At 38.4% G+C, this 27,659-nt stretch overlaps 2 protein-coding genes across 4 annotated transcripts in view; both read right to left on the reverse strand.

Annotated features, from left to right (window-relative positions):
• XRN1 (5'-3' exoribonuclease 1) overlaps window positions 1-21,595 on the reverse strand; it is a 32,721-nt gene extending 11,126 nt beyond the window's left edge. The window contains exons 1-27 of the mRNA XM_074547122.1: window positions 21,394-21,595; window positions 18,603-18,835; window positions 17,216-17,313; window positions 16,763-16,872; window positions 16,557-16,667; window positions 16,251-16,333; window positions 14,098-14,185; window positions 13,807-13,975; window positions 13,526-13,593; window positions 12,136-12,270; window positions 11,122-11,185; window positions 10,280-10,385; window positions 9,550-9,639; window positions 9,245-9,401; window positions 8,807-8,926; window positions 8,088-8,257; window positions 7,158-7,278; window positions 6,967-7,065; window positions 5,766-5,869; window positions 5,135-5,266; window positions 3,722-3,884; window positions 3,467-3,580; window positions 2,895-2,993; window positions 2,622-2,737; window positions 1,621-1,767; window positions 1,219-1,308; window positions 110-245 (exon numbers count right to left, since the gene is read on the reverse strand). Of these exons, the coding sequence (XP_074403223.1) occupies window positions 110-245; window positions 1,219-1,308; window positions 1,621-1,767; window positions 2,622-2,737; window positions 2,895-2,993; window positions 3,467-3,580; window positions 3,722-3,884; window positions 5,135-5,266; window positions 5,766-5,869; window positions 6,967-7,065; window positions 7,158-7,278; window positions 8,088-8,257; window positions 8,807-8,926; window positions 9,245-9,401; window positions 9,550-9,639; window positions 10,280-10,385; window positions 11,122-11,185; window positions 12,136-12,270; window positions 13,526-13,593; window positions 13,807-13,975; window positions 14,098-14,185; window positions 16,251-16,333; window positions 16,557-16,667; window positions 16,763-16,872; window positions 17,216-17,313; window positions 18,603-18,835; window positions 21,394-21,468 (3,198 nt within the window). The 5' untranslated portion in view covers window positions 21,469-21,595. The remainder of the gene's footprint in view (window positions 1-109; window positions 246-1,218; window positions 1,309-1,620; window positions 1,768-2,621; window positions 2,738-2,894; window positions 2,994-3,466; window positions 3,581-3,721; window positions 3,885-5,134; window positions 5,267-5,765; window positions 5,870-6,966; window positions 7,066-7,157; window positions 7,279-8,087; window positions 8,258-8,806; window positions 8,927-9,244; window positions 9,402-9,549; window positions 9,640-10,279; window positions 10,386-11,121; window positions 11,186-12,135; window positions 12,271-13,525; window positions 13,594-13,806; window positions 13,976-14,097; window positions 14,186-16,250; window positions 16,334-16,556; window positions 16,668-16,762; window positions 16,873-17,215; window positions 17,314-18,602; window positions 18,836-21,393) is intronic.
• Window positions 21,596-21,903: 308 nt separating this feature from the next.
• Window positions 21,904-27,659, reverse strand: part of ATR (ATR checkpoint kinase) — a 39,754-nt gene continuing 33,998 nt past the window's right edge. For all 3 annotated transcript variants that reach the window (XM_026794990.2, XM_014268803.3, XM_014268804.3), the window contains 6 exons: window positions 27,095-27,245; window positions 26,306-26,462; window positions 26,027-26,180; window positions 24,974-25,125; window positions 24,624-24,729; window positions 21,904-23,320 (listed from right to left, as the gene is read on the reverse strand). In XM_026794990.2, coding sequence (XP_026650791.2) covers window positions 23,147-23,320; window positions 24,624-24,729; window positions 24,974-25,125; window positions 26,027-26,180; window positions 26,306-26,462; window positions 27,095-27,245 — 894 coding nt within the window. In that variant the 3' untranslated portion in view covers window positions 21,904-23,146. The remainder of the gene's footprint in view (window positions 23,321-24,623; window positions 24,730-24,973; window positions 25,126-26,026; window positions 26,181-26,305; window positions 26,463-27,094; window positions 27,246-27,659) is intronic.

Raw genomic sequence — 27,659 nt, forward strand, 5'->3', positions numbered from 1 at the left:
TTGGAATGGCAAGTAATCTTCAGTTGTCTTATTTAAATTCAAGAACCTCAAAAATAACGAGCACTGCTTTTTGGTGCACCCCTGCTCACAATGACACCAAGCTGGGTACCTTGCATTTCTCCACTTCTTCTTCAATTTTCTCAACAATGGCTGCATCCAAAATTTGCAAGTCACAAGATGAGCGAGACAAAGCAGACACAGGATGTGCTTTTAACCAGGCAACAATTTCTTGCACTTTCTCAGCTCTGAATAAAAAACGGCATGAATGAAAGCTTTTAGCTGCATGAACCAGGCATTTTACCATGTTCCCTAATTTAATCAGTCAAGTATTATCATACAGGCACACTGATTGTAGATATTCATCAAGTAATGGAATCTAAAAGTTCTGTATGACTTAAGACAGAATTACACAGTACTGTTTCAAAATTATAACATAAAGCTTTGTTTCATGAAAAAAGATTATTATAGTAATTAAAAGCATTCAGCAAATTAAGCTTGCATCCAACCAACCAACAAACTGTGTCCAGATGTGATTACTGGTTCTGTGACCAGCTGTTTCTCACAACATATGAAGAAAGAACTTCACAGGGGAAGACTCTTTGGTAAAATGGAATAAAAATCTGAGATTCTTCTACAAGAGGAGTCCCACACTGGTGTATCACGAGGTAAGACTCCTGTAGATTTACTGACTGAAGCCAATGGATTTGGTTTTTTGTCTAATAACTAAAGCTTTTTCAAGTTACCACATACTGTGTCTGGAACCAAGGCTGCTATTTTTCTCCCATCTAAATGTATACTAAAAATGTAAATGTATACTAAAAATGTGCAAAATACTTCAGACTCTGTAGGATTTATTTTTCAAATTCCAAGTGGTTTTAGACAATTACCACACTTATTGGTTATGTAAAAAACTTATTTATGACTGGTCATAGCTATGCTTACTGTAGGCTATTTTAAAAGCAAGAATTATGAAATAGCCACTGAAAATGATATTTCTCATTTACTGGACTCGAGGTTGAAGTCTGGCAGAAACTTGGACTCCATGACTGAAAAGTACAGCATTCAAATAATGCTTTCAGCCATCACTGAACAATCAGGCTGCTGGAGGAACAGCAAGGTTTCAGTTACACAGCAGCCAGTGCACAATCATTACCAATTTCACAAACTGTCAGTCTTTATTCTCCTTATTGTAGAAAAGAGATGAGGACCATGGCTTACCCATTCTCATCCTCTCCAGGCCAAATGTCATCTTCGTAGCAGATATCTTCCTGGCTGTTCTTGCCTACATAATTAAATAGTTCAGGCACCCTAAAAACCCCCCAAAATATGGAAGATAACTTTAGTTTCACATCAGCATAGACCACAAAAAAGCCCCATCAAAATCAAGTCTGCTGGGCTTCAAAAACTGTAAAGCCCAGATGGGTTTTTTTTACTTAATTTAGTATCATACTGCTAAATTTCCAACGGCAAGCTGCTAACATAATTACTCTATCCCAAAACAGAACACTGGAATAAAAGAAACAAACTCATTGTTCTTAGAAGATCTGTGACCAGAGGACAAATCCCTACAACTGACACAAAGGTGGGTAATTGGGATGAAGCTCATATCCAATCATTTACCTTTCTAAATACTCAGCAAGTAGTTGTTCTACTGCAGAAGAATACATCCATTCATTTCCAACTTTCTTAGTATAGCCAGGAACTTCTTCATTTTTCTTGTTGAACTTCAGGTTTAGCCCCACATTTGCTTTGTGATCACCATGAGGACTGGACAGAAGAAAACGTTCATTAACTTGCAGTATGTGTATTTACATACATTTTAAAAACCCTCATAAGCATGCATTCAAGGCCTTAAACCACAGACAAATTAAATTCATTGTACTGTTTATTTGTTGACATTGTGTCAGCTGTAAATGTCACAGGGCAAAAGCTGTGCTATGCCAGCTGTCCACCTGTGTGCCTATACTTCATTGCAGAGGAGGGCAGGAAATATTTTACATTTCTTCCTTAATTGAGATCTAATCAACCATAATCAACTTAGCACTTCCCAAGGTGCAGAAGGATGTCCTTGAACAATCCATCAGGATGAAATGTACACATTAGATCACAAGAAGATGCTCAGGCATCCATCAACCTTATCTTTACAGAGGAACCACAATTTGACATTCACAGGACTGCATGGATTGCCTCCCTTATGTATTGTAAGCAGTCTTAACTAGTTCTCAAAAGAAGCTACAGGTAAAATTAATCTGCCTTTACAGTAGCAGTAATAAATACAATTAAATGAGATCCTGATTCCACTTTTTTATTCTCAGTATGGCAAAGTCAGTTTAAACTCCTAATTCACTTTTGCAAATGGCTAACCAGGAAAGTCAATTTTATGTCTGTCTACAATATGAAAGCAAACAGAACTGTCCAGTAAACAAAAAATTAAAACATGCTTCTGATAGAAAAAAGCACTGCATATCAACTTAGTTTACAGAAAATATACTTTAAAGAAAGCTTCAAATCACAAGAGTGTGCACTTGAAAAAAACAGCACTTAAACACAGAAAGAATTCTGTAGAGCTATAGCAGAATTTAGAAGCTTCTCCACAGTCAAAATTCACAAAAAGAACTTACTTCTTCTTTGATCCTCTTCCAATAAAGATACTCCCTGTAAATCTGGAGACAAGATATCCACTTACTCCAAGACGGCTGGCCAAAATATATGCAGGATTGTATTTCACAGAATATTTCTTTAAAACAAACAAACAAAACATATTGGCAATGTCTAAAGGAGTTTTTATACAAATGCAAATGAATTACATGGAAACATCCCTGAAAGACATTTACCACGGCAAAATCTACTTGATACATTGTTTAAGCTTTTACTGGAAAAGGAGAAGCACTCACATGCTGGTTCTGTATTAAAGTATCAAGCTGGGGTTCACAGGGAATATTAAAAACTACCCGGATTCTGCCTTCTGGGATCACATCTTGTGAATCAAGAACCTTGGAGAGAAACACAATAGGTTACAAGTGCTAGAAAAGAGCTATTCAAAACCAGCAGTCCTTGGCTAACACGCCTCATGTTCTACTTTATCAGCAACTCTGCTGCAGTAGGCACAGGGATGCTTTGGGACTCATCCCCTTGCCTTGACCTGTACCTTGCTTCCTCAGAGCCAATAAGTCAGCATCAAACTAAAGGAACTCATGACTGAAAATAACACAAATGGGAACTTTATGTATTATCATAAAGAACTAATAAAAACAATCCTGCATTCAAGTTCTGCTTTTAGCTCGTACACAAGAAGAACAGGGAAAACACAAGGTCCCTCTCTTGCTCAGACTAAACCACAGGGAATCCTAGATTAAAAATTTCAGATAGCAAATGGCCACTACTGTCACACAACATCTTAGTTTATTTTAGGTTTACAGAAAGAAAAAAATCTACAGGGAAAAATTATGAAATTACTGGAACTAACTTCTCCCATGCAGCCATAGTAAGGAGATCCCAGCATGAAGGCTGTACTTCCAGGAGGAAACAAATCATCCAAAGTTTTGATGCTTGAAAAACGAGAGTCAAAGGCTTTGATATCCTACATGAAAGAGACAAGAGTGGTGATCTTAAATATCATTCAGTTCCAGTAGAGTAATTACAAAGTTTATATAAATAGACAGTTTAAAACATAGTCTGAGTCTGAAATAATTCAGAGAAGGTACTGAACGTGTATATTTACCTTGACAACTGTTTGGTAAACAAAAGGAAGAGCTTGTTTAGACCACTGCTTCTCCAAATAAACTTCTCCATTTTGGTTTAGTTGATACCGATTACCAGTGAGTAACTGAGCATACACCACTACTGATGTTTCATGGATAATTATTCCTTTCCTTCTCTGGTACCTGAATAGAAAGCAGAACATTTAGCTTGATTACAATAAACAGAACTGAACCAAGAGGGTAGAATTAATTTATTGAAGTAAAATTAAATAAAACAAAAAAAAACTCTTTAAAAGAGGCTTCTAATAGTTTTCTTATTTTACAAAAAATACCCAGAATAAATGGCTTAACCAGTTGTTTACCTGCTGTTGCACAGCCATCACTACAGAGCTCAGAGTATTAATTTAAGCACATTTAATCTTTACAGTAGAAGAGTTAGGGGTAATTAAATCAGTTGACTCAAATTCAAATGACAGATAATGAAATGCAAATCTGGTGCCAGATTGATTTCTGCCTTTTTGCTTTTATATATTCTCTATAATCTTTACATATACTTTTGTAGCTCTCTAGCCTGTCACAGTATTCATAGCTGGCATTTTACCTACTCTGTTAGACAGAAAGACAAAATAAATTCCTTGGCAGCTCCAAGCTGGAGGTCCAAGGTTAGATTCTCTGGGAAGCCAAGGTTGAAACCAGCTCCCCAAGACACATTTTCATAAACAAAGTTTAGTTCCTGTCTAAGGAGGGTGGGAGGGAGGAATTCAGAAAGGGTTGAACTGAGGGGGAATTGCCTCATCAGTTATGTCTCTAATTGGGGATTCTTGTCAGTTATGCTAATTGGCTAAACACATAAAAATTGTGTGTGCTTCATGTTCCAGGTGCATCTTCAGGTGCTTTCCATCTAGTGTGCTGTGCACCTAAGGATCCTTAGACAAGTAACCCCTTTTTATCACATAACTGTGTCTGACTCGTGATTTTAGGACCAGCAAGGAGGCATCAAAACCACAGCAACTCATTTATAGTCTACTGAGCACCCACACTCTAGAAGAGCAAGAGCTGTTTTCAAATGTAACAAAGCTAAGCTAGTTGAGTTGCAAGTTGATTCTGTATTACTTCATTCTACATGTGTCCTACAACTGAAAATTGCTAACCAGAACAGAAAATTGAGAGGGAGAATAAATACTGAAACTCATTCACTTTAGAGTTCTTTTGTAACAGCATCTAACTTTAGTTACCTCAGAACAGACTCCATATATTCTGAAATTTCAACATAAGCTCTTTTATGTTGTTGTTTTAAATTTAAGCAGACTTGATTAACCTTTATCATCAAGTATGCAGCAGCTCTTCTGCGCTACTTAAGTCTGCAATACAGGAACAAAACACAGCCAAGACATAAAATGCAAAGCTACACTTGAATTTTTGAAGTTACTTACTGCTCTGAAATGCCTTGAACTTCTTTTACCCACATGCTTTGCTCCTTATCTCCAACATAAGCCACTTTGGTTGGGGGCACTGCATTTCCCATGTAAAGCTTCTGTGTGCCATGTGGTTCTTCCAAATAAAACCTTGAGAATATTACGACAGATAAAAAATTTAACCAAGTAAGATTAACCTAGCCATAACCAACTGTGAGCAAAACTGAAAAGAGTTAGAAATGACTTGTTAAGGATGTGAAGACTTGCAGCATTGTTTTCTCTATCCCTTCCACAATGGGCCACAGCATGTTTTTAATAAAAAATACCAGTACATATGCTATTCATAAAGGAGGATTGTATAGAAATGTTCACTGTGTGGATTTCTGTGCATGCCCTTTTCCCTCAAAACTAAGAAGGAGCTCTTCCCAAGCTTCTACATCTGTGACAAACAGTGAAAGACTAGACTGCTACAGAGGCAACCAAACCTCAGGACAATGTTAAACATTCTTCACCAAGCAGCTTTGTTACATCTGGACTAACTGGTAGTTAGTTTTACAATAAAATTAAAATTTCTGGGCAGCCCAAGGAACTTCATTTGAAAAAAAAAAACAGTAAGACAACAAGGAACTACATATCATGTAACTCTTACTTAGTTTCTCCATCTGACACTGCAACAACTCTGGCTTCTTCAAGGTGGGGCCAGTTAACAAAAACTCGCTTTCCAAGTATCGAACTGGCAACGTTTTCTACCATCTGAAAAAAACCCCAGAAGTATTATTACTAATTGTTTAACATACTAGAAGATTTTTGTTACAGTATTTTCAAGCTGTTTTTGCAATAAAAACTGCAGTAGTTTACTAACAGATTTTCTTGCAGAATAAAAAACTAACTTTATCTTACTAAAATATATTTGATACAGATTACATAATCCCTGATTAAAAATGTGGCTCTTAACATGTTGCATGTGTTATTTGAAAGACCTGGCATAATTTGAATGTCTCATAGAGGTTTACTAAGTACTTCTTTTGTTAAATGACTTAGAACTATTTGTGTCTCTGAGACACAATAAATAAAATGACCATTTGAGATTACCAAAGTATTTTGTATGATATATTTTACTTATGTATCACATTGAAAAAAAGGAACAACTTTTATGTCTACAACTTGCTGGCATCTGTAAATTCAGTCTCACATTATGTTCTTTTTTTCTAACAAGTCTCTGCTTTTTTAAAGATATTCATTAGGCCTACTTGATTTTTCTTGCCATGTATCTATAATATGTACTCTCCCTATCCCTCTACTGTAAAATGATATCATATTATATTGTTTTCCTCCTCTCTCCCTTATTTTATTTACTTCTGAATTTTCTTCTGTTCTGCACTTGTCATTTGCTACTTTGACTCTTCTCTCTGATTCCCCTATCAAAGAGCCTCATTAGAGTGGAAGGCATCAAGTCTGCTTTGTTGATTAAAAGGAAACACTTTTTCTTTTCAAGTGGTCATCTCTTCAGGCAGACAAAAGACAAACACCACTGCTCTGGAGACTGCTTCCCTGCATTTATACCATTCATTAGCCACCAGCTCCTTACCCAAGAACATCTAAATGCTACCACAGAGCAAGGCCAGAAACTCAACCAAGGACACTGATCCTTCATAGTGTGAAGTCTGGAAAACGATAAATGATTTTAGCAGATACCCAAAATTCCAGACTGTTTCCCACACAAATTCAGCATTTAAACACCTCAAATCTGACCATTTAACAAATTCAGACTTCTTAGTAAGTATTTTGTCCAGCTGTGGTTTTTTTTTTTTTGTTTGGTTTTGGTCTTTTGCTAGGAGCTGAATGCTTACCTGGTCCTTTGAGTTCTCATCAACTATGATTTCCAACATCATGTTCTCTCCATGGCTGCTTTGCTGAAACACTTGCACACCACTTTTTTTAAGATAGAACTGGGTAAAAACAAAACAGCATATAAAACTTAAGCTCTAACATAGTTATCTACTACGTACAATTGAAATGCTGGAAGAGAAAAATCGTTTACCTTATGTTTAATGTGCTTTAAAGTAGGAAATCCACAAAAATACAGTGCACTCTTGTTGATTTTAGTTATCTTATTGTGGGTTATTTCTACATGCCAAGCATCCAAAGGTATTGTTTTATACCTAAAAAAGAAGTGGCACAACATTTGCTCATGCAGATTGACCTACACCTCTAGAAAAAAATCATTCCTCATTCACTCGTTAACTGACAAACCCTTTGCTTTCCAGCAACTAATTTATGTCACTTGGAATATATAGAAAGGACTATAAAATCCCCATGCTACTGCTGCAGAGAGACTATTCATTAGGAAAAAGACAAAACTTCAGGATAGATGGAAACTCACTTAAATAATTGTAATTACTGAATTCTGACTAGCAATGGTTCTATATGGTATCATTCATCTTCACAACTGTCCATTCTTCACCGACTGTAATCCAGCAACAGGCACTCCTGCTCTACTCTGCTTTAAGCTTGACTACTGTTAAGCTTCTGTTTCCATTTCATCTTCAGTTTGTGTGAACTAAAGCTGGCTACTTTCCGTGAGAAGGTGAAAAACAAATTTGTGTTTAATTCTCTGCATTGGATCCAAATGCTTAAATTTAAAAAAAAAACCACTCTGGAATTAGCATTCCAGTAAATGATCACTATTTATCAGATATTTGTACCAGTCTTTCATTCTCTGTCATACAAAGTTTAGTCATTCTTTGGATTGTTCTTGACAACTTAGCACTGGTTCATCTGTTTTGCAAGGTAACATCTGGAGGGACAAATACTTTTACTGTGCTATCCAAAGCAGGCAACATCTAATTAAATATTTTTCATTTCTCAGTTCACATATTGACATATGCAAGGTTTGGTTAAAATGTTAGTAAAAATCTAAAACTCCTCCAACTCCTTTTAGCCTGCTGTAAAACAGTTACTGCAGCATTACCTCGTGTGGCATCGTTCTATTGCAGGGAATTTCTCTGGCCACGGTGACAGGTACTGGAACTCAGCATCTTTGTCATACCAGTACATCAAGCAAGCACTGTGAGTGTTTCTTCGTTTCTCCTCTTCTTTTAGGCCCTTATTACAGGATTCCATGGCCTGCAGCAGTCGTTTCTAAATTTTAGAGGAATTAGCACATGTGAAACTGGCAACAAAAGTTAGCATGGAGAAAACTACACTGGGAAAGTAACCCAAGACATCCAGGTACCCGATGTGCTCAGTGTCCAGCTCCAGCCCCACCCTTTCTCATGTCCCTGATCAAAATGCTCCCAGAACAATTACAATGGAATGGCTTTGGAGAATAATCACCTTTCTGCAAGCCTGTTTCCAAAGGGTAGCCTTGTCTAACACTGTTATCCTATATGCAAAGTACCCTTTTATTGCTCTCCATTAATGCTTCCCTATTACTGGTGTTTTAAAAACATTACCAACACCAAGTCCACAGCCATTACTTAGGACTTCTGCTCCCTAAAACTAACTTTGGTTGTGGTTACTTAATCTAGACTTACTCCCCAAGCAGCAAACTTTTATATTTTTTTCTGTGGTGTTATAAAGTGTTAATTTAAACTTCCACTTAACTGCACGTCTACCCGTTGATAAATTAAGAAATTCAGAAGTTTTGTAATGCAGCTTTTATGGGCAGCAGATGCTGAAAGAACTTACCTCATCAATAAAGGGGATTAATACTACAGCTTCCCATTCCTGCTGTTTACCATTTAGGTCAGTTTTAAAATCAGGTGGGTAATATTCTATAATAGGAGAGTCTTGACTAGTCATCAAATGCTAGGAAAATACAATAGAGATGATATCAAAGGCAATTTAGCAGTAATTGTAGGAAGTGACAAAGGAAGGCTGTACAAGAATGAAACATTTAACTGGCCTAGCTGGAAATTGCTTAGCAAATGTAAAATTCTGTATTTATTAGTAACTTTACAGTGCACTACATATAGCAACAAGTACAATATTTAACCATACATCTAAAATGCAGAAATAGAATTTAATTAACAAGACATGCAAAACCACTAAGAATAGAGTAAAATAAAATAAAGCAGACAATGAGTAAGCAGTAGATAGATAATGCAATTGAATTCTATATCTTACCTGGTAACATTTAGGTAGCAGATCTTTGCTAGCTGCTGGAAGTACAGCAAGAAGCTGTTCAAATGGCATGAAAGGTTTTCCAAGGTCAAACTTGATTTTGAGTTCACTGATGTTGTGAATATCTGACAGGTAAGGTGCATAATGATAAGGGTAATACCTGCAGGTTAAAAAATCCCCAAAGTGACATGACTTAATTAGAGCACAGCAGTGTTCACAGATCAGAAACAAACCAAACTACATTACATGTTCCCAGCATAGAAGATGAAATACCTTTCAGCAGTCTCCCATTTAATGTTTTTTCTTACCAGCTCCATGATTGAACTCCATGGTAATAATAATGCAAAATCCATTGTATTGCCTGGACATAACATTCAGCTTGATCAGCAAGGAAGGCACTTAAAAGAAAAAGGAAAGACACTTATTAGTTTTCTCATTTTCACTGGTATATAAAAAGTACTTAGCACCTTGTACATAGGAATGAAGGTGGAACATTTTGCAAATCTAATAATATCATGATTTTCTAGATTAATTTCCTCTCTGGTCCTCAAATACTTATTACAGAAACCTTGATTTGCAGCTCTTCTTGCATTTGGCAAAATCACCATTGCAGTACTCTGCCAGGTGCTCTCTGCTTTTGACATGGGATGAATATTCTGTCTTTTACTAGAATCAATGTTGAGGGTTGGCAGGGACCTTAGAGATCATCTTGTTCCAACCCCCTGCCCACCTTCCATAGACCAGATTGCTCAAAGCCCCATCCAAGCCCTGGCCTTGAACACTTTCAGGGAGATGGGACATCCACAACTCCTCTGGGCAACCTGCTCCAGTGCCTTGCCACTCTCACAGAAAAGAATTTCTTCCTTATTATCTAAAGTAAACCTACCCCCTCTCAGTTTGAAGCCACTATGCCTTGTCCCATCACTATGCACTCTTGAAAAATGTCTCTAATACACATTTACAAATGCATGCCTCGAATACATATCTACAAAGACTTGTCTTCAGCATTTAGGAATAAAAAAAGAAGTATATACTTACTCAGACACCACTTCTACACCCATTTTAGTCATGTAGTAAGTTCTTTTGTATTGCCTAAACTCAGTTTCAAACAGATCATCATCTTCTGGTTCATCTTCCAATGTGGCTGGAAAACCAGTCACAAAAAAAAGGATTAACATTCACTTCTCTACTACAGTAAGGTCTGAAAACATTCACTTCTGACATTAACCCTTAACTTTACTCCTCAATTCAAAACTATAGGTACTCACACCTTTCTTGCACTGAAAATAACATGAAACAATCCAACAAAATCTTTATCCACAAAAATTCTGGAATTTTTAAGACAGGCAACCCATTTTTTACCCAATTACAAGAAAAGAGAAGATAATATAAGCCGACATAAAAAAGTCTGAGAAAACACGAAAAGAATTTTAAAATTTAATTATGTTTAGCAACATCACCAAATATAATGCAGTAATATTCATACATTTTTGACAATAATTTCAGAACATGAGCAAGAAACACTTCCTACAAGCAGAATGAGTTTAAACCCAACCACAACCAAAAACCCTAAAGCTATACAAAAATCTGTTCCCTTGTCCCTCATCTAAGAAAATACCTATGCATACAATTATCAAATCCATAATATTGTTGAAGGTTTGTTCATTAATTCCTTTAACTCATCATGGAAATACAGGGCAAGGAAGAAGCACCTCTAAAGCTTTAGCCCCACTCTCTCACCAGAGCAGTTCCACTTCCCAACAGATGACTGCATGTCCTGCATTCAGAGTAAGCTCATCTCTGACATGCAATTCTTAGTTCTTTAAAATCTATACACGTATTTTTTGTTATGTGTGCATGGAAAAATTACTTGCACTTACTTTTAGGGGTCACTTCACCTTCATTTTTTTCTAAAGCAGCCAAAGATATAGAATTTTCCTGAGCCTATTAAATTAAGATTTGAGACAATGTAAAAATACAGGTCAATATGCACAAACCCCATTCAAAACTTGCAACTCAAAATACTACAATCAAAATATATACATATTATTTATTTTAAAACCCATTTCCTTCTCTTACAATTGCTTCAAGAAAATTATTTAAGCAGACAAGAAGGACAGATCAGACAAAAGGAGCAGTGTCAAAACGTTAACTACTTCTCAAAAAATACCTGAATATTTGTGTTCCAAAGTGCTACTCTTTCCAAAATTGCTCTGTACACAAAGAACAGGATAACAATATACAAAGACAGATTAAATGCAGAGGAATTTTCTCCTGCTGCTCTACACTCTGCTGAAGCACATAGTGAAGGGCAGTCAGTGGAAGTGGTGGTGGGGAACTCGACACTGGGCAGAGCCAGGATGCTGTTATGTAGTAGCACACACGAATACAAGGTGCTGTTTCTTCTTAACTGGTTATATCTACAACTGCAAGTTTAATACTGACTGAGATAGCTCACAATGACATTGCTTGTTCCCTATTTGCTGTCCAGTAGTTAGCCAATACCAAGACATACATGAATGTTCTATCAGTGTATCTGAAATACATGGAACTTGCAGCAGACCATGCATTAAAAATTAAGATTACGAAGTGTAGCAGGTTTGATCATAACACACACAAAAGTTCTGCTGCTTTTGAAGAACAGCAAAGCATTAAATACAGGTTTACAAGACTTTTAAAATCATGAGCACCTGCCCCTGACTGAACCATTTCATCACCCACAACCAGCAGTGCATACAGGCAGAATGCAGACTGTTACAATTTACTTTACCTTTTCTGGTTTGGAAAAAAATCTCAAAACAGAGGCTTATGCCACTTAATTAGTCTAAGACTAAATTACTGATTTGCAAAAAGTAACATTCTTATTTCTGATATTGTGCATATAATACACTGACCTTTTGTTTCTTTTGTTTATTTTTTCTGGCTTCCTCTGCTGCAATCCCAGCTGCTTCGTTGAGGTATTTATTGCCCACTTTACTTTCAAACCACTTCAGGTCAACAAAGACTTCACTGAAGTGCTCACGATCGAACTGTGAGATTAAAGTAAGTTAGCAAATATTTGAGGGATGTCAAATTTGGAATGCCAGATTAACAATGTCTTTTTAATACATGCATTAGATTACATCTAGAGTAATCTGTACAGAAACATTTTGCCCTAGAGATACAACTAAACAGATCAGATTAATACTAAAAATCCTATTTCTCAGCAATTTGTAACACACAGCCAAGCCATATTTTGTTTTCTTCCAGTATGGCAGCAAGGAAAACAAAACAGAATTAAATAACAAAAAAGAATTAAAAATAACTTCTACACTTCACTATCAACTCTAGCAGTGCACATGTAAGGTCTGGTTAATACAGCCTTGTGCCACAGATCTAACACTTTCCCAGCTCTATCCAAGAACCAGAAAATAAGGCTGAGGCAGGACCAAGAGATGATCTCCCTCTTTTCAAGTTCAGCAGAAGGTTTAATCCTTTCCATTTCTATATGGCTATAGCCTACCTCATCTCTAGGATGGATTACTGCACTAGCACTTAACAAGATTACCTTCTGTACACCAACTAGTTAGTTCATGAACAACGCTGATGCCTGCCCCTCAGATGCTCCTTGATCTTTACCAGTGATTTTCATAAAAACCTTGGAAACAATTCTCCCCCTCCAAGACTTTCAGACAACTTGCTCCCCAGGAAACTACAGCAGGGGAAATAAAGAATATCCCTGTGTTCAGCAAGCTTTTGGAAGCTGTAGAGAGGCTGAACCCACATCCCTGGCACTACTGGCACCTGCTCCAGAGGGACTGAACCCACATCCCTGGCACTACTGGCACCTGCTCCAGAGGGACTGAACCCACATCCCTGGCACTACTGGCACCTGCTCCAGAGGGACTGAACCCACATCCCTGGCATTACTGGCACCTGCTGTAGAGAGGCTGAACCCACATCCCTGGCATTACTGGCACCTGCTCTAACCAGCTTTGCCCGATACTGCCACACACTTTGATGGGCAGTGAGCACCATGATTCTACTGGTGAGTCTTCATTTGACTTGCAGTACCAAAAGCCCTGTGCTGGCTAAAGCACAGATCAAATGATTCAATCTTTTTCCTCTTATGCTCTAAGAGCAGACAACAACTGATAGGATTCCATCTGTTCAATGCTATAACAGCTGATTAAACCACCTGTAAACCACAGCCATTTAACAGTTCATTCCAACTACAGTATGGTCTATTTTAGGGTACCATACTGACTTTAAGTTCAACACTCTATAAATTTCAAAGTTACTTACATCTGACAATCTTGTAAGATATTTCTCAAAACGTTCTAAATTCAGATGCCCATTTTCATTGATGTAACCTGTTGAGAAAATTAAACATGTTTTTGAAGTAACAATTCAACAATTTTAAGATTTGCATTTAAATGATGCACAGGTAATAAAATGCAATCTTGCTGCCTCTCTAAGGAAAGTGCATTAAATGCTAAACATTCTAATGTGAAAAAAAGGTCAATAAATACAAATACATCAGTGTTAATGCTTCTACTTTCCACAGCTGAACTTAGTTTTCTCACCTCCCAGTTCTGGCAAAATAGCCATGTATGTTCTATAAAGTAGTGGCAGTGCATCATGATTAATGTGTAAATGAGGTAGATGAGGAATAAAATCATTTCCTACAAGGAAACCCATTAAAATCCAATCATCTATTATCCTTTCAATATCATATTCAAAAGAAATCTTGTCCTGGAGGAAAGAGAAAAAGGATAAAAGAACAACATTCAGGAGTATACTTTTTGTTGTCATTTTTGCATAAAGACTTCACACATTCACACATTCTTTCCCATCTCAGCTCCATTGGAACTTACTTTTACTGGAGAAAATTCATAATCAATATATTCTCTCATCAGTGATAAGTGCAGTAAATGAAACGTGGTTTCCTCTGGTGCACACACTCTGTAAATTATTCAGACCACCAAGTTAATTATTTATAAACACACTTTCAACATTAATATTAATAAGTCCAAGGTTACCCAAACACAAGAAATTTTACTAGGATTCTATCTTTGTAGAAATAATGTATAAACATTTCCTTGAATCTATTTTGAGGTTATATATAAAATTTTGCAGTAGCATCTTCTGAACACCAGATGTGATTGTATAGAGAAGAATTAACTTAGAGAACAGCTGTGTGGAGTTCCAAGCTGCAGTAACTATTTCCTAAATCCTTACCCCACTGCTCAAAAAAGAGACAAACTAGTCCAACATGGCACCAGGCCTCACCATTTTAGGGTATTTTCTAACTAGTCTGAATGAGAACAGAGCACACAGATTTCCATCTAAACCAGCTGGGTTACATCTGCAGTCATTTGAAATGCTTCTTGTAACAGATGAATATGCTCTGTATGTATAATTTCATGGCTTCAACGCTGCACTAGAACAACAACAAACCTACTGTTTGTTTATGGCATAGCCAATACATATTCTGCCTTCCCTTTTTCTCTTCACTAAAACTACTCGTAAAAACCCAAGCCAACATTAGCCCCAATCAGTCAATACCTACACCAAAAGATTGATGAGCTAAATGATCTATTTCCAATTAATTAAGGACTATTTCACCTTGTAGATACTATAACTAGCTGAGACAACCCAATGACAAACCAGCATAAGTACTTGTGCCTTCACACATAAAGAGGAATTTTCAGAAATGATCTCAAAAGGAACATGTGTGGGATAGCCTTCAGATGCTGGACAAACTCATGCAAGACAAACTCTGAGCTACACTGGACTTCAGAATCAATTGTGCCATTTTTAAAATGCAATTTTCATATTGGTATTAAAGAACTTTGGCAACCAGGTTGATGCCATAAGACTCTAGAGAGATTCTGCCCTTACTCTTCATTGCACTGGACTGTGAAATCCTGATAAGCCAAGCAATTTTGCTCAATAAAAACATTCACGGTGAGATAGAAGTTTGTAGATATTTTTAGGATTTTCACATTTTGAACTGTAAGTATCCACAAAAGTGACAGTATTGACAGAAGGCAATTCCTGTAACTTACAGAAGTAAATTCTTGTAATGAGCAAATTATTCAGAAATTACAACATGGAACAATGCTTGGGAGGAGGGAATAAATAACACTTTGCTCTTTGATTTCATACTTTCACTAATGAATCTTTGAAAAAGTAAATCACACTCTTATTTTACATTATTTTATTTTTGACAAAGGTAAAACCAAGGTTTCCCTTTGATTAGATGTAAGGTCTTTAAAAAAAGTGCAGTGCTGCATGCCAACACTACCCACGAGTATTAGTGAAATGTTGACTGCAAAGACTGAAAAGAAAGCCTATTTCTGATGTTCATCATATTGTCCTTGGCAATAAAGTATTCCTTTATTAGCAAAAATTACACATTTCTCTAAACATTTATGATTTATTCCATTATCCTTACTGTCAGAAGTAATTTTTTGTGTCTCCCCCATTTTCCACCTTTATGTACCCAATATATGCTTAAAAGTCCTTCAAAGAAGGAACCCAGCCCCAGTAACAGTTATAAATCATTCCTGTATTACTTCAGGAATAACTGAAAAACCTCAGATATAAATATATATATATATATACATACACATATATACATTTTTGAAAGTTAATATCTGCCTAACACAGTTATGGAAACAATGTCAATACAGCCCAGGCTGCTCCATTATTACATGAAGAAAAAAGTAAAACATACCAAAGTTTAAAGGATTAAAGGAATCAGCTGTTCTGACAGCATACATTTTTTCATGTAAACCAATTGAAATGCACAATTCAGCACGTTGATTTCTCTAATCTCATGACTATTCTAACCCAAAGAATAAACTAAATTACTATGTTTCATTAAATTACTAGACTTCATTAAATTACTATGCAATCAATAAAAGAAAATCCAAATCACCACACACATCTGTTTTAGTCACCCAGTATGTTTTGGATTTCATTTCATCATAAATAAAATAAGAGTAAAGTTAAATCAATTCACCTTTGAGCCTTTTTACCACCAAATCTGACTTCTTCTCTTAAGAGCGCAAAGTGTGCCTCATGACTTGTTAATCCCAGCATTATCTATTACAAAGAGATACCAGAAAGATCTTACTTTTTAATTTTTTTTAAACCTTAAATAAAAAAATGTTGATGTTTGGTTTCATTACAAATTCAAAAGCTGGCAGGAATACAAAACGACATGCTTGTTTCAAACCATTTTAAAATCCCATGAGCTTAGGAAGATATCAAAAATGATATCTTGACAAATCCCTGTTATTGTTTGTATTATTTTAACTGCACATACCAAGTCAGCATCTAAGCCATAGAGACAGTGTCTTGTGTTTGGATCATGATGGGGCTTTGCTTTTTCTGATCTGATGAACTCCATAATTTTATGCTCACCTTCCCCTGGGGTCTGGAGACCAAAACAAAACAAAAAAAAATCAGCAGTAAGTATTATTCTGTATAAAAAAAAAAATTTAAAATAGGATAATAAGAAAATATAATGACCTCATGGCCTGATAAGTAGACTGTTATTCCTTGCCAGGATTTGTCTGTGGAAATCTTCATATTTACAAAATATTTAAGATGCTCGTTCAATCTGGCCATGAATTCAGTTCCTGAAAACAGAAACATAAGTTAAAATTTTTCACTAGTTTGCATTTACATATCAAAAGTATTAAAAAAATGCCAACAAATAAAACTTCTGCCAGAAATGAAGGGATGACTGGTTTCTCTCCTAAGACATTTCATTTTTTACATAGTAATCTAAAAAATTTTTAGAATGAGACAATATTCCAATCCCACTGAATGTTACAGAAACTTTTGTATAAACTTACTTAAGCCTTTATTGATTCTGCCTTCTATTTTTCAAAAACACATGCCTAACGATAGGAAAATAGTACCAAAATACAGATGACAAACCATAAGCACTTAATTTAAATAATCAACAAGTTATCTTACCTGGTGTAATGCAGTTGGAGTCAAATCTGGCTTCTGTAGGGAGAGTTTCTCCCTTTTCCAATGCCTTTTTTATTTTGTCCTCTGCCTCTTTTGCTGATCTAAAACAAAACAGCATTGGAGAGAGAATAGAGAACAAATCTTCTTATTCAAATGTTAATATGCTAAGTACAGCTTTTTGACAAAATATAGTTGAATATTTAGAGTGCTTAATAAATAAAAAGGAGAAAAAATGACTATATGAATAGTTTGAACTTATTTCTGATACAACTTAAGTGGCTTAAAAATAGCACTTTTTTCATAGAAATGTGAAAATCTGTTACTATTCAAATGCAGTCAGCATTTAGATTAACAAGGTGATCATACAATGGCTGATCACAATGAATGGCTATTAATGTTGAAACAATAGGAATATTTGTTATCTAAACATCTGAAAACGCTACCCCAGAACAATAACTGTTGTTGAAAAGAGTTAAACAAAGTTAACAAAAGTTAAACAAAGCAGCAGGTGTGGAATTCCAAGGGAGTCACGAGTGAACAATTTACCATGCCCAGTAATGGAGAAATTAACAAACATCACGCTAGACTTTCCCGGCCAAGAATTTCCTATTTCTGGTTTATTTCTGAACCAGAAACAAAGTAACCACCAAAGTCTTTGGTTTTTGTCCGGCTCTCAATTCTGCTACAATTTTCTGCTTAGAACTCTTAATCTCTGCTTCCTCTCAACCTCCTTTATTCCTTAAAGAAAAAATTACATCAAAAACTAAATTACAAAAAAAATTCCCTTGCTCTTCTCTTGTTCCTTTCCTGCAGCTTGTTTATGCTGCATTTCACTCACCATCCTGGTACTGTCAGACCACTGGCTATTTTTCCTTATAGCAATCTTTAAAAAGCCTCCAAATCTCCCAAAACATTAGTGCAATTCTTAATGTACTTGTAGCTCTGTATCTGAGCTAGCTTGGTAACTGGTATTAAGTGGAAATCAGTTTCATTAGAAACTTGATTTTTTTCTATGACTTCCACTACAGCTACCAAACAGGCATATCTAGAATAGCATTCACAAATATCAAAGACTCTCACAGGTTCTGAAGCATTTGGAAACATCTGAAAGAGCTCCACTGCAGAGCTGTTTCACAGAAAATTCCGTAAGAAAAAGCTCCCTTTGTCACCAAGTGCCACATACACAGAGAAAAATTTACATAACAAGCAAGCTTTCCTTTTGGAATCCTGATTTTAACATTTTACAGGTAGTTTCCCTCATTCAATTAAAACTACTGTCAAAGGCACAAGCACTCACCATCTCTCTTACTTTGCACGGCACGCATTTCAGAAAGTGGGTTCTTTTAGGTGTTTACTATTCCCAAGACAGAGTCAGCACCGATGATCTTACCTAAAACGTCTCCCACGCTGCTGATTCATTTTTGCTCTTGGAGCTACTCCATCAACTGCCATGAAGAAAACCTTCCTTGGTTTAATAATGCGAAACAGTACTTCCAAATAGTGAAAAATATTGGCAAAAATCTTATCTTCTGAGATTCTGAAGTGGACATCGTCATCATTTGGATGCGAACACTGATGTATAATGCCATTCATGTCCAGGTACAGGTTGTCAAATTCTGGAATCTACAAATGCCACAGTTAGCACCACTGGGTGAATGCAGGCACTGCCCAAGGCACACCTGAGAGCCCTCTGGAAATGAGCTGAGGCGGGAAGAGCTCTGTGGAACCTCCTGCACACCAAGAGGCACAGTAAGAGTACCTGGGTTTGCCTGCACATGCAATCTGTTACTATGATTTTCCTCAGTGAGCCAAGTCAGCTGAACAGATTCCTTCTTTATCCTGGCTGTTTCTGGACCCTCAGAACTTTTGTCCCTTTGCTCAGACTATCTTCTACATTGTAAAATGGAAAAGCAAACCAAAACCACTGTTTTCAGGAAGATTTTTTCTTCTTTTTTGTAAGCCTGCACATTTAACTGATTCAAACTTTCACAGCTGCACTACAAACAATAAAAATGGAGTATGCAATTTCCAACAATATTTCCAAGCAAAGCTGGTGTAAGAACCTTTAGAGTTCTCCCCCTGTTCAGCAGCTCCTACCCCAACCACTGCACGCTGTCTCTTCAGCTATGCTTGTGTGCATCTTTGAGTCTACAGTGGAAATCAGCACCAAAAGCAGGGAGTGGGCAATAATAACATACATTTCTTACCCAGACTTTCCAAACAGACTTTCTTTTTCCATCTAGTCCTCTGCTCTTCTAACAGCCTTATCTACAGCAGTTACACTTTCTTTTAAAGGAGAAAGAAAGCCTTCCCAAATGTACACAAGCAACACAGAGAGAACAAACACTGGTATATGTATGACACAAAGGGGTCAGTACTACCTCGGTGTTACCAAAATGCACCACAAGAGCACTGACATTAAACAAATCTATTCCCTAATCCCCCAGTAAAACTGTTCACAAAATCCCCCCATCACCACACCTAGCAAAAGGCACTGCCAGCTTGATACAGTTTTCTATAGCACTGCTGCTGACACATCATTAAAGTCACCTGGTTGGGCTTGCATTTGTCCTGCAAATGCAAGAAAAATGTAACTGTCTTAGAAAGAGGAAATGGTGAAGAGAAGAAATTCGAGGCAGGATCAGGAATGATCCCCACTCGACTGCTGTAACTTGTCTGCTGTTGCACATCATGATCTTTAATATGGTTAAACTCAGTAACCAAACTGCTCTCCATGCTTTCAGACAAGTGAGCAGGACAATGCACAGGCAGCATTTTAAAGAGACAAAAACTAAAGCTTTTGCATGGAAACAACAGACATAAAAGATCCTATATTTTCTTCAAGAAGCACAGCTATGATTTAACAATAATGCTGTTTTACATAGATAGGCCTTTCGATTTCTTGGTTTGGTTTTGTTTTTTTTACTCTTAGCATATAATCTAGATGCCAATATATGTCAGTTTGTATATTCAAGTGACCTGGAAGGGTTAAGTCATGTTTACTGTTTACCTTAAGAGCTCTAACTGCCTCTTTCAAAAGGCACCAAGGGTAGCTACCCCTTGCTGCCAATCCCCTGGTTGAGCAGACACTGCTGCCTCCTCAGCACAAGTTTAAAGATGTGTGAGCAGCCCAGGCTTCTAAGGAAACAGCAGAAAAGGCAGCATGAACTGCTGCTGCCCTGCTACACAGATAGCTTAGGACACTTCAGAGAAGGCCAACAGATCACAAGCAAAGACCTAAGCTTTAAAAAACTGCTTTAAAACTAGCAGGTAAGGCCAACATGCAAGCTGGGAATCACTTGAGCAGGGCATCTTAGTTACACTGACACAATAGCTATTTAATCTTTAAAAATCACAGGTGTTTAGGGAAAACGTATCAATATTCAAACACACTCTCAATTATCACCTATCTCAGACCATCCTTATTCAATCTACAAAACCACATCTGTGACACCAGCTGAAAATGATAATTAGAAGCGCTTGTATCCAACAGGTACCAAACGTGGTATCTCTGAAAAGATGACGTCGTGGTCCAACTGTTGGAAGTATGATTTACGGCTTTCGTTTCCCAGGCTTGAACACACCTCCCGGTTCAGCTGCTAACACAAACTGTCCGACGCAGGCAACAACAAGGAAACGCAGCCGAGCTGTAAAACCTGTCCCTCGTCATTACCGCGCCATTGGCCGTCGGCAGCTGGAACTTTTCTGAGCCCAACAAGGAGCAAACTCCGACCTTGGGCTCCCCGCGGGTGTTGCCGAGGGCACCCAGAGCGAGGGGAGAGAGCCCGGCGGGGCAGCCCCGGGCCGGGAGCCGCCGCGGGCCGGCCATTCCCCGGGGGAACGGAGCACTCCGGGTCCGGGACTGCTGAAAGCACCGCCGGCCCCCAGCCGCGGGCTCCGGGCACCGCTGCCCGCCAGCGGGGGGCTCGGCCCGGACAGACGCGCTGTCAGGGGGCACCGAACGCCTCGCCCGCTTCCCAGCGATCGCCCACCGCCGTCCCACCACTTTCGGCCGCTCCCTCTGAGCCGCAGCCGCCTCCCCTGAGCCGGGACTCGGTCCCGCAGGGCCGGCCGGGGCCGAGGCCCGGCCGCTCGTCCCCCTCCCTCATCTCGCCGAGGGGCCGGTCAGGACCCCCCGGGGCCGGCCGGTGTCAGGCAGCGCCGCTCCGCCCCCAGCTCACCTGATGCTCCTTCAGCACCTGGCTGAGGCAGGGGTACCGCTCCGAGATCCACCGGTAGAACTTGGGGACCCCCATGGCCACAGCTCCCCGCCGCCCTCACAGCCCCGCCGGAACCAAACACCGCGGGCCGCGCTCCGCCCTCCTTCCGGCGCGCCGCGCTGACAGCGGCCGAGCGCCCGCACCACCGACAGCGAGCGGGCACAGAGCGGCGCCGGAGCGGGGCGGGCCCGGCCGCGGCGGGGCGGGAGCGGGGCGGGAGCGGGGCGGGAGCGGGGCGGGCCCGGGCGGGCTCCCACCCCTCGGCTGCCTCACCGCCACTGGCGGCACGCCTGGAGCGCGGTGAACACGCGGGACCCCCGTGCCCTGCCGCAGCCCGGGCCCCGTCCCCCCGCCCCGGGCAGCAGCTCTGCTCCCCGCGCGGTGGCAACGCCCGCTGCAACAGCTGCCCGGGCGGCTCTCTGCACTCCCATAAACTGATAAAAACTGGGAAAAACAACGTCAGCACGCAAACACAACACCGGAAAAGATCACTGTATGTTCCAAGTATTTTACTAGGAAAACTCTCACGTTTATGGGACAGTGACAACACTTCTAGATTACCCATTAGATAGAGAAAAAAACGCCCTAGAAGCGGTTGCAAACCTAATATTTTACTTTCCCAAACCTCTGGATTTCAGCTGAACAGAAGAAACTCTCGAGCGTCACACAACCGTGTGAGCCTCTGTTCAAAACCAAACAGCACTCTTTGTCTCTCAGAATAGTAGAAACAAAACCACTGTACAAAAATTCTAATGATAGCCTACTGTAGGTTAAAAGGGTATAATTTTTCCTATTTCCCCCCGCCCCTCATTTCCCTACAATTTGGATGCCTAGAAAGCAAGCACTTATGTAAGATAGCATTTGCCTTTCAACCATATTTTAGTCTACCCCCTGTGCTAAAACACATTTTTTGAAATGGAATCTGAAAAACACCCCTAGAGCTGTGCTTGTTCCAGGGGAGGAAGAGGGGCAGAGCAAGGCTCTCAGGAGCCTCCAGGGATGTTACAGTCACAGCTCCAACCCCTGCCTGCTGGCCTGGCCTCACAGCCACACTGCCAGGGTCCCTCCATCTCCCAGCTTTGTGCCTTGTCCTTCAGGAGGGTTTTTAGCACTCAAGGGCTAAGGAAACAGGTTCAGAACATGGAAACACTTTACCAGTTTACTCATGCTAAGATTTAAGATCCCTAGCTTTCCTAGAGATAGCCAGGCAACATGGAAGAAAGTTGAATTATTGGTATTTCTTTCTACTGCTAGAAAGAAATACTAATAATTTTTAGAAAGCCCTTCTGTTTATGAGTACAAAAGTTGAAATAACCGCTTTACATCGTATCAGTATTAAACTTCATTATTTTCTAATCTAAACCAAATGAGAAACGTGTTTACAAAAATATACAGTACTTTATAGTGCATCTGTCAACATCATGAAAATCTTTCATATAGTCAGAGCCTTGCATAGTCTAATTTTTAAGCAGTTCTTACATACTGCCTTCTGTGTGTGTTCAAAAGGTAAGTCCTTGCACCTTACACATCTTGCATTCACAGCATCCTTGCAAGGACACTGTACATTTTACACAGATTTTGGAAGACCATAAACCTGTTCTTCTGCTTGCAGCCAAAAATCAACAGAAGTAACCGGGTACCACTGGCTGATTCCTTCCCAACAATATTATAGCTCCAGCACTTGTGGATGGTACCATTCCAAAGGGAACAAATATCACATATATGGAGCCCAGCCCATGTACATCTGGCAGAGCAGGTTGTCATCACTTGCTTCTTGAATGAGGTAGTGAACATGCCCTTCAATAGATAAAGGTAATCCTTTGATTCTGTTCCTAGTCTTAATGACACCTTGCAGCCGTTGCTCTATATCAAGGACATGGGTTTTGGCCTGGAAGGAAGAAAAAAAAAATTGGTACTATTCATGAACTTCCACTTCTCAAAATAAAAACAGTATTTCTTAGGATGTGTTTGAAATCATATTATAATTTAATACAGAATCCAGATGCCTATACCAGCTACAATAAAAACAAAGGCTACTCACTTTTAAGAACAATTCTCTAGAATGGATATATTATTGGTCAAGCTATAACTTTTGCCTTACATTTTTACAGTTTAAAGTAACCAAAGGAGACTGAAAGAGCTATATAAATATATTTGGGAATTGTCAGAAAGCTTTATTGCATACAATTAATGTCAAATAAATGCAACATTTTCTTAGCCTTGTTCCTGGAATTCTGGATAAAATTTAAGTCCGGAAAATTTAGGTTAAAATTTGAGCATCTCAAAATGAGCTGTTCCAAGGCCCACTGGAGTTGCTAGTTCATACCAATTACACTCACACATTTGCTTTTAAAGCTCAAGCATAACATTGGCACTCCTCCAGAAAAAGCAGTTAACATATACAATCATGTGGGTGGTCTTGTAAAAAAAAAATCTTGTAAAAGAATGCAGACACAGTCTGGTTAGTAACTGTTTGAAGACCAGGAGATTTTCTGTGCTAAAATAGACCAGGTAAGTTCTTTGTTGTCATACAGTTTCAATGATGTAGTTTTTCCTTATCTTAGCTGTTGTGTTTGTCAGTGCTCCCTAAGTATTGCCTGCTATTACACATTTATTTTCATTAAATAGTCCTTAAAAAAACAGAAAGGGATAAATCAGAAATTTTGCACAGAGGGAAGATAATAAAAATTAAGCTATACTTTGAATCAATAATACAGTCTTCAGCAGCAGCTAATAAAGAAACAGTATGAAATCCTTATTTTGATCACATAATTATTTATATGTACCAAGGCACATATTTATTCAATAATAAACGTCCACTCAGGAAAAGCATAAAAATACACATGGAAAGGACTCCAGATGTTACCATCACTGTAAATCTGGAGGACTCTGCAATGAGGGGTAACAAGATCCATTGCTTCTGCTGATGTTGTCCTTGACTTAGTAATACCAACAAGAGAATTACAGTCTTTTTTGTTTGGTTCTTTAGTAGATAAATTACATTTTTTATCAGTTTAAAGCAATCTCTTTATAGATAAAAATTATGAACAGAGAGACAACAAAGAACAAGCAGAGAAATTTTTAAATGGAAGAAAAAAAAAGATGAAGTTTCAATTAGGAAATATGTAATTTGTAACAATAATGGATATTTGATGTTTGAATACTTTAGGTTGTGTTTGTTTTAAACTCACCTTTTCATTGACAACTTCTCCAGTTTCATTCACCTGGGCTTTTGTATTCCCTTTAACAGGTTTACTCCATTCCACAAGAGGATCATGGAGAAAAGTCTTTAAGACACTAAATAAATAAAAAAATTAGAAAAGGATATGATACATAAAATGCATTTATAATTTTCAAAACACAAACACTGTCAGTAGTTAGTGCTGAATATTTCTACTGCTTTACATTGAGCTCCATGCCATGGTGAGAGTGAGCTGCAGGACAGGCCCACGCTGGAACTGGCACATTGCCCAGCAGTTACTGTTGCACACATTTACACTACAGCCAGGCTGGGGAGTTTGCACAAAAGCAGCGGCCATACCTCATCAGAGGCTCCCTCTGGTCTCGCATCAGCCTCAGGGTGACCTCGCAGGCCCTGCGGAACAGCCCCTCCGTGCCCATGGGGCCCATGCCGTTCACCATGTTGTGCGTGAGGCGGAAAGGAACGATCTCCGGAACTTCAAACGTTTCTCCCTTTACATTGGGGAAAAAAGGGATGCCCTAAGTGGTTTAAGCATTTTTAAAGAGTAACATTTGCTCTGGCTTTAGCTTTTTTCCTCCTGTTTGTCAGTGGCAGTTTTCTAGCTAGCAAGAGATGTTTGATCACAGTCCTACTCAGATAAGGGTAAATGACAGTGATTCAAAGGTAACATCCAAATAACCTCTTATCCTCTGTTTTAACACACTAATATAGGGTATAAAATTTTGTTCTTAAATATAGATTTATGCTCTCATTGCAAAATGCTAACTTTTCTTTTATAATATGCAAGTTAGCTTAAAAACATTTTTAAAAATTGTTATATAGGACAATTTAGACTTACTAAAAAGAAACCAGAAGAAATAACCTAACAATATTTCTATCTCATGTATCAGAATTAAAAAGGCCACATGTCCCACACCAAAAACATCTTTCAACTGGAACACCAAATCTCCAAATCCCAATCTGGCCACAATTTCTGCTGTTTATTTTACAAAACTGTTGCAATTTTTGTGCTGAATTTGTGTGAGAGAGAACAAAAAATTCCCCACGGCAGCAGAATTCTGAATGTAGCAATTACAGTTTTGTTTGGAGGGTGATAGTGGAGAGAGGAGAGTCACAAAATATGAACAGTCTAAAATTTGGGCTGTATCCACATCAGGTCATCAGATACTGGCTAAATCAAAAAGGTAATTTTCATTGAATGCAGCACACAGAACTATCACATCCTCTTTAGGTACCCCAGGCCTTTTTGGGATATAAATAAAAGACAAAGTCAGACAAAGAACACAATGGATATGTTAAAGTAAAAACTTGAAAAAAACCTCAAGACAGCAGAAATTTATAACTTATATGCATATAGTACACAGAGCACATTCAGCAAGTGGCATTTCTCACCTTGTTGAAAAGGCAGTTGAAATCCACGTGCACACACTCGCCAGTGAAGGAGTCAAACAAGATGTTCTCGCCGTGGCGGTCCCCCAGCCCCAGCACGTAGCCCACCATGGACATGACGGCAACGGAGCGGCAGTAGGCTGACCTGCTGTTGTACCTGGGAGACACAGCAGGCAGCTCTGAGGCACTGTTCACCTCTGCTGCCTCATCCTGGGCTGCCATTAACTCTTAGGGAAATAGACAAACTGAATGCTCTTGAGCTGACCCAACCCAGCCACTCACCATGAAGTAGGGTCAGGAAATGTTCTAAGAAACCATTCATGAAAGACAGGAGGGTGACGAGGCAGAAGGACCTCTTTGAACATTTTCAACTTTTCAGCCAAAGGTGCTGACTTGGGAAGCATGTGCTGCCGCAGTTCTTTCCCAGTCATATAGATACCTGCAACACAATTCCTCAGTTAGGCAGAAGAATCCCCAAATACAAAACCTTACATGTACTATTACAATATGGTAAAGGAAAAATAATCTGTAAACCATGTTGGTTGTGGGGTACAGGGAAGTTTTTCCTCAAACTTCTATTGCACTGATCAGAAAGCTGCTTTGTTAACAAGAAATTCAAAAGAAATCTGATATTTTCTCTGTAAAGCTGCTGTATTCCTAACCTTGATTCAATTGTATGTTATTTTAATTATCTCACATAAATCTAACAAAAATGAAAAATAGCAAATCAAATCTAGAGAAAAAGTTCACAGTATTTTTTATTATTCAGTGCTGCACATCCCCATGCTGCTGAAACAATTTACATCACTGTATGTAGGAAAGTATTAAGATGCCTGTGGTATCAGTACTTGTAAGGAACTTGTTCATTCCAAGCTCCAGCTCTCTTCCATTTAAGAGCAAAAGTCTACCACACATATGAATAATAATACATTGCTGATAGATAAAAATACATGTGACTGCATCTTCCTAGAATTTAGCCTGACTCCTGCCATTTGCTTCACTTCCTTAAAAAGATACAAGCCCATTAAAAATATCTAAAAGCTTTTACTATATTCTAATATATTTCTTTACCTTTTTCCTTATAAAGTTTTATCAGGATATTTCTTAGCCCAGCAGTGTTATTCACCCACTCAATTATGCCACATTCATCATTTAATGGAATCACTGCGTAGGTGCGGATGTGGAGCTCTCGCCTACGGGACTCTGCATCTTTTCTTAAGCACTATTCACAAAAGGAAAATGAGATTAACACTGAACACAGATAGGATCAAAATGGATCTATAGCATTTACATTCTATCTATAACTACTTTCTAATCACACAATCTAGAATTTACAAATCTAAGCTTCACAGTCTCCAGCAGGTCAAATGAAAGCAAAATATGCATCTGTTCACCAAAGTAAATTTTAAAAAAGAGGATTTTGCAATAAAATAGTCAAATTGTATAACTTGTACATGGCTTAAATCCCTTAAAAGCAATATTTGAAATAAATCTTTTAGTGTTTCAGAGATGCTGTCATTTGCTTTAACTGCACAGAGGACATGGTACCTTAACCTTAAGCATATTGCTGAAAAGCAAAACAGAACTAAAATAAGAGGTATGGCGACACTTCAGTATGAAAAAATTAATTTACCTG

The sequence above is a fragment of the Zonotrichia albicollis genome, chromosome 9 (assembly GCF_047830755.1).
Source record: "Zonotrichia albicollis isolate bZonAlb1 chromosome 9, bZonAlb1.hap1, whole genome shotgun sequence".
Taxonomy (NCBI): domain Eukaryota; kingdom Metazoa; phylum Chordata; class Aves; order Passeriformes; family Passerellidae; genus Zonotrichia; species Zonotrichia albicollis.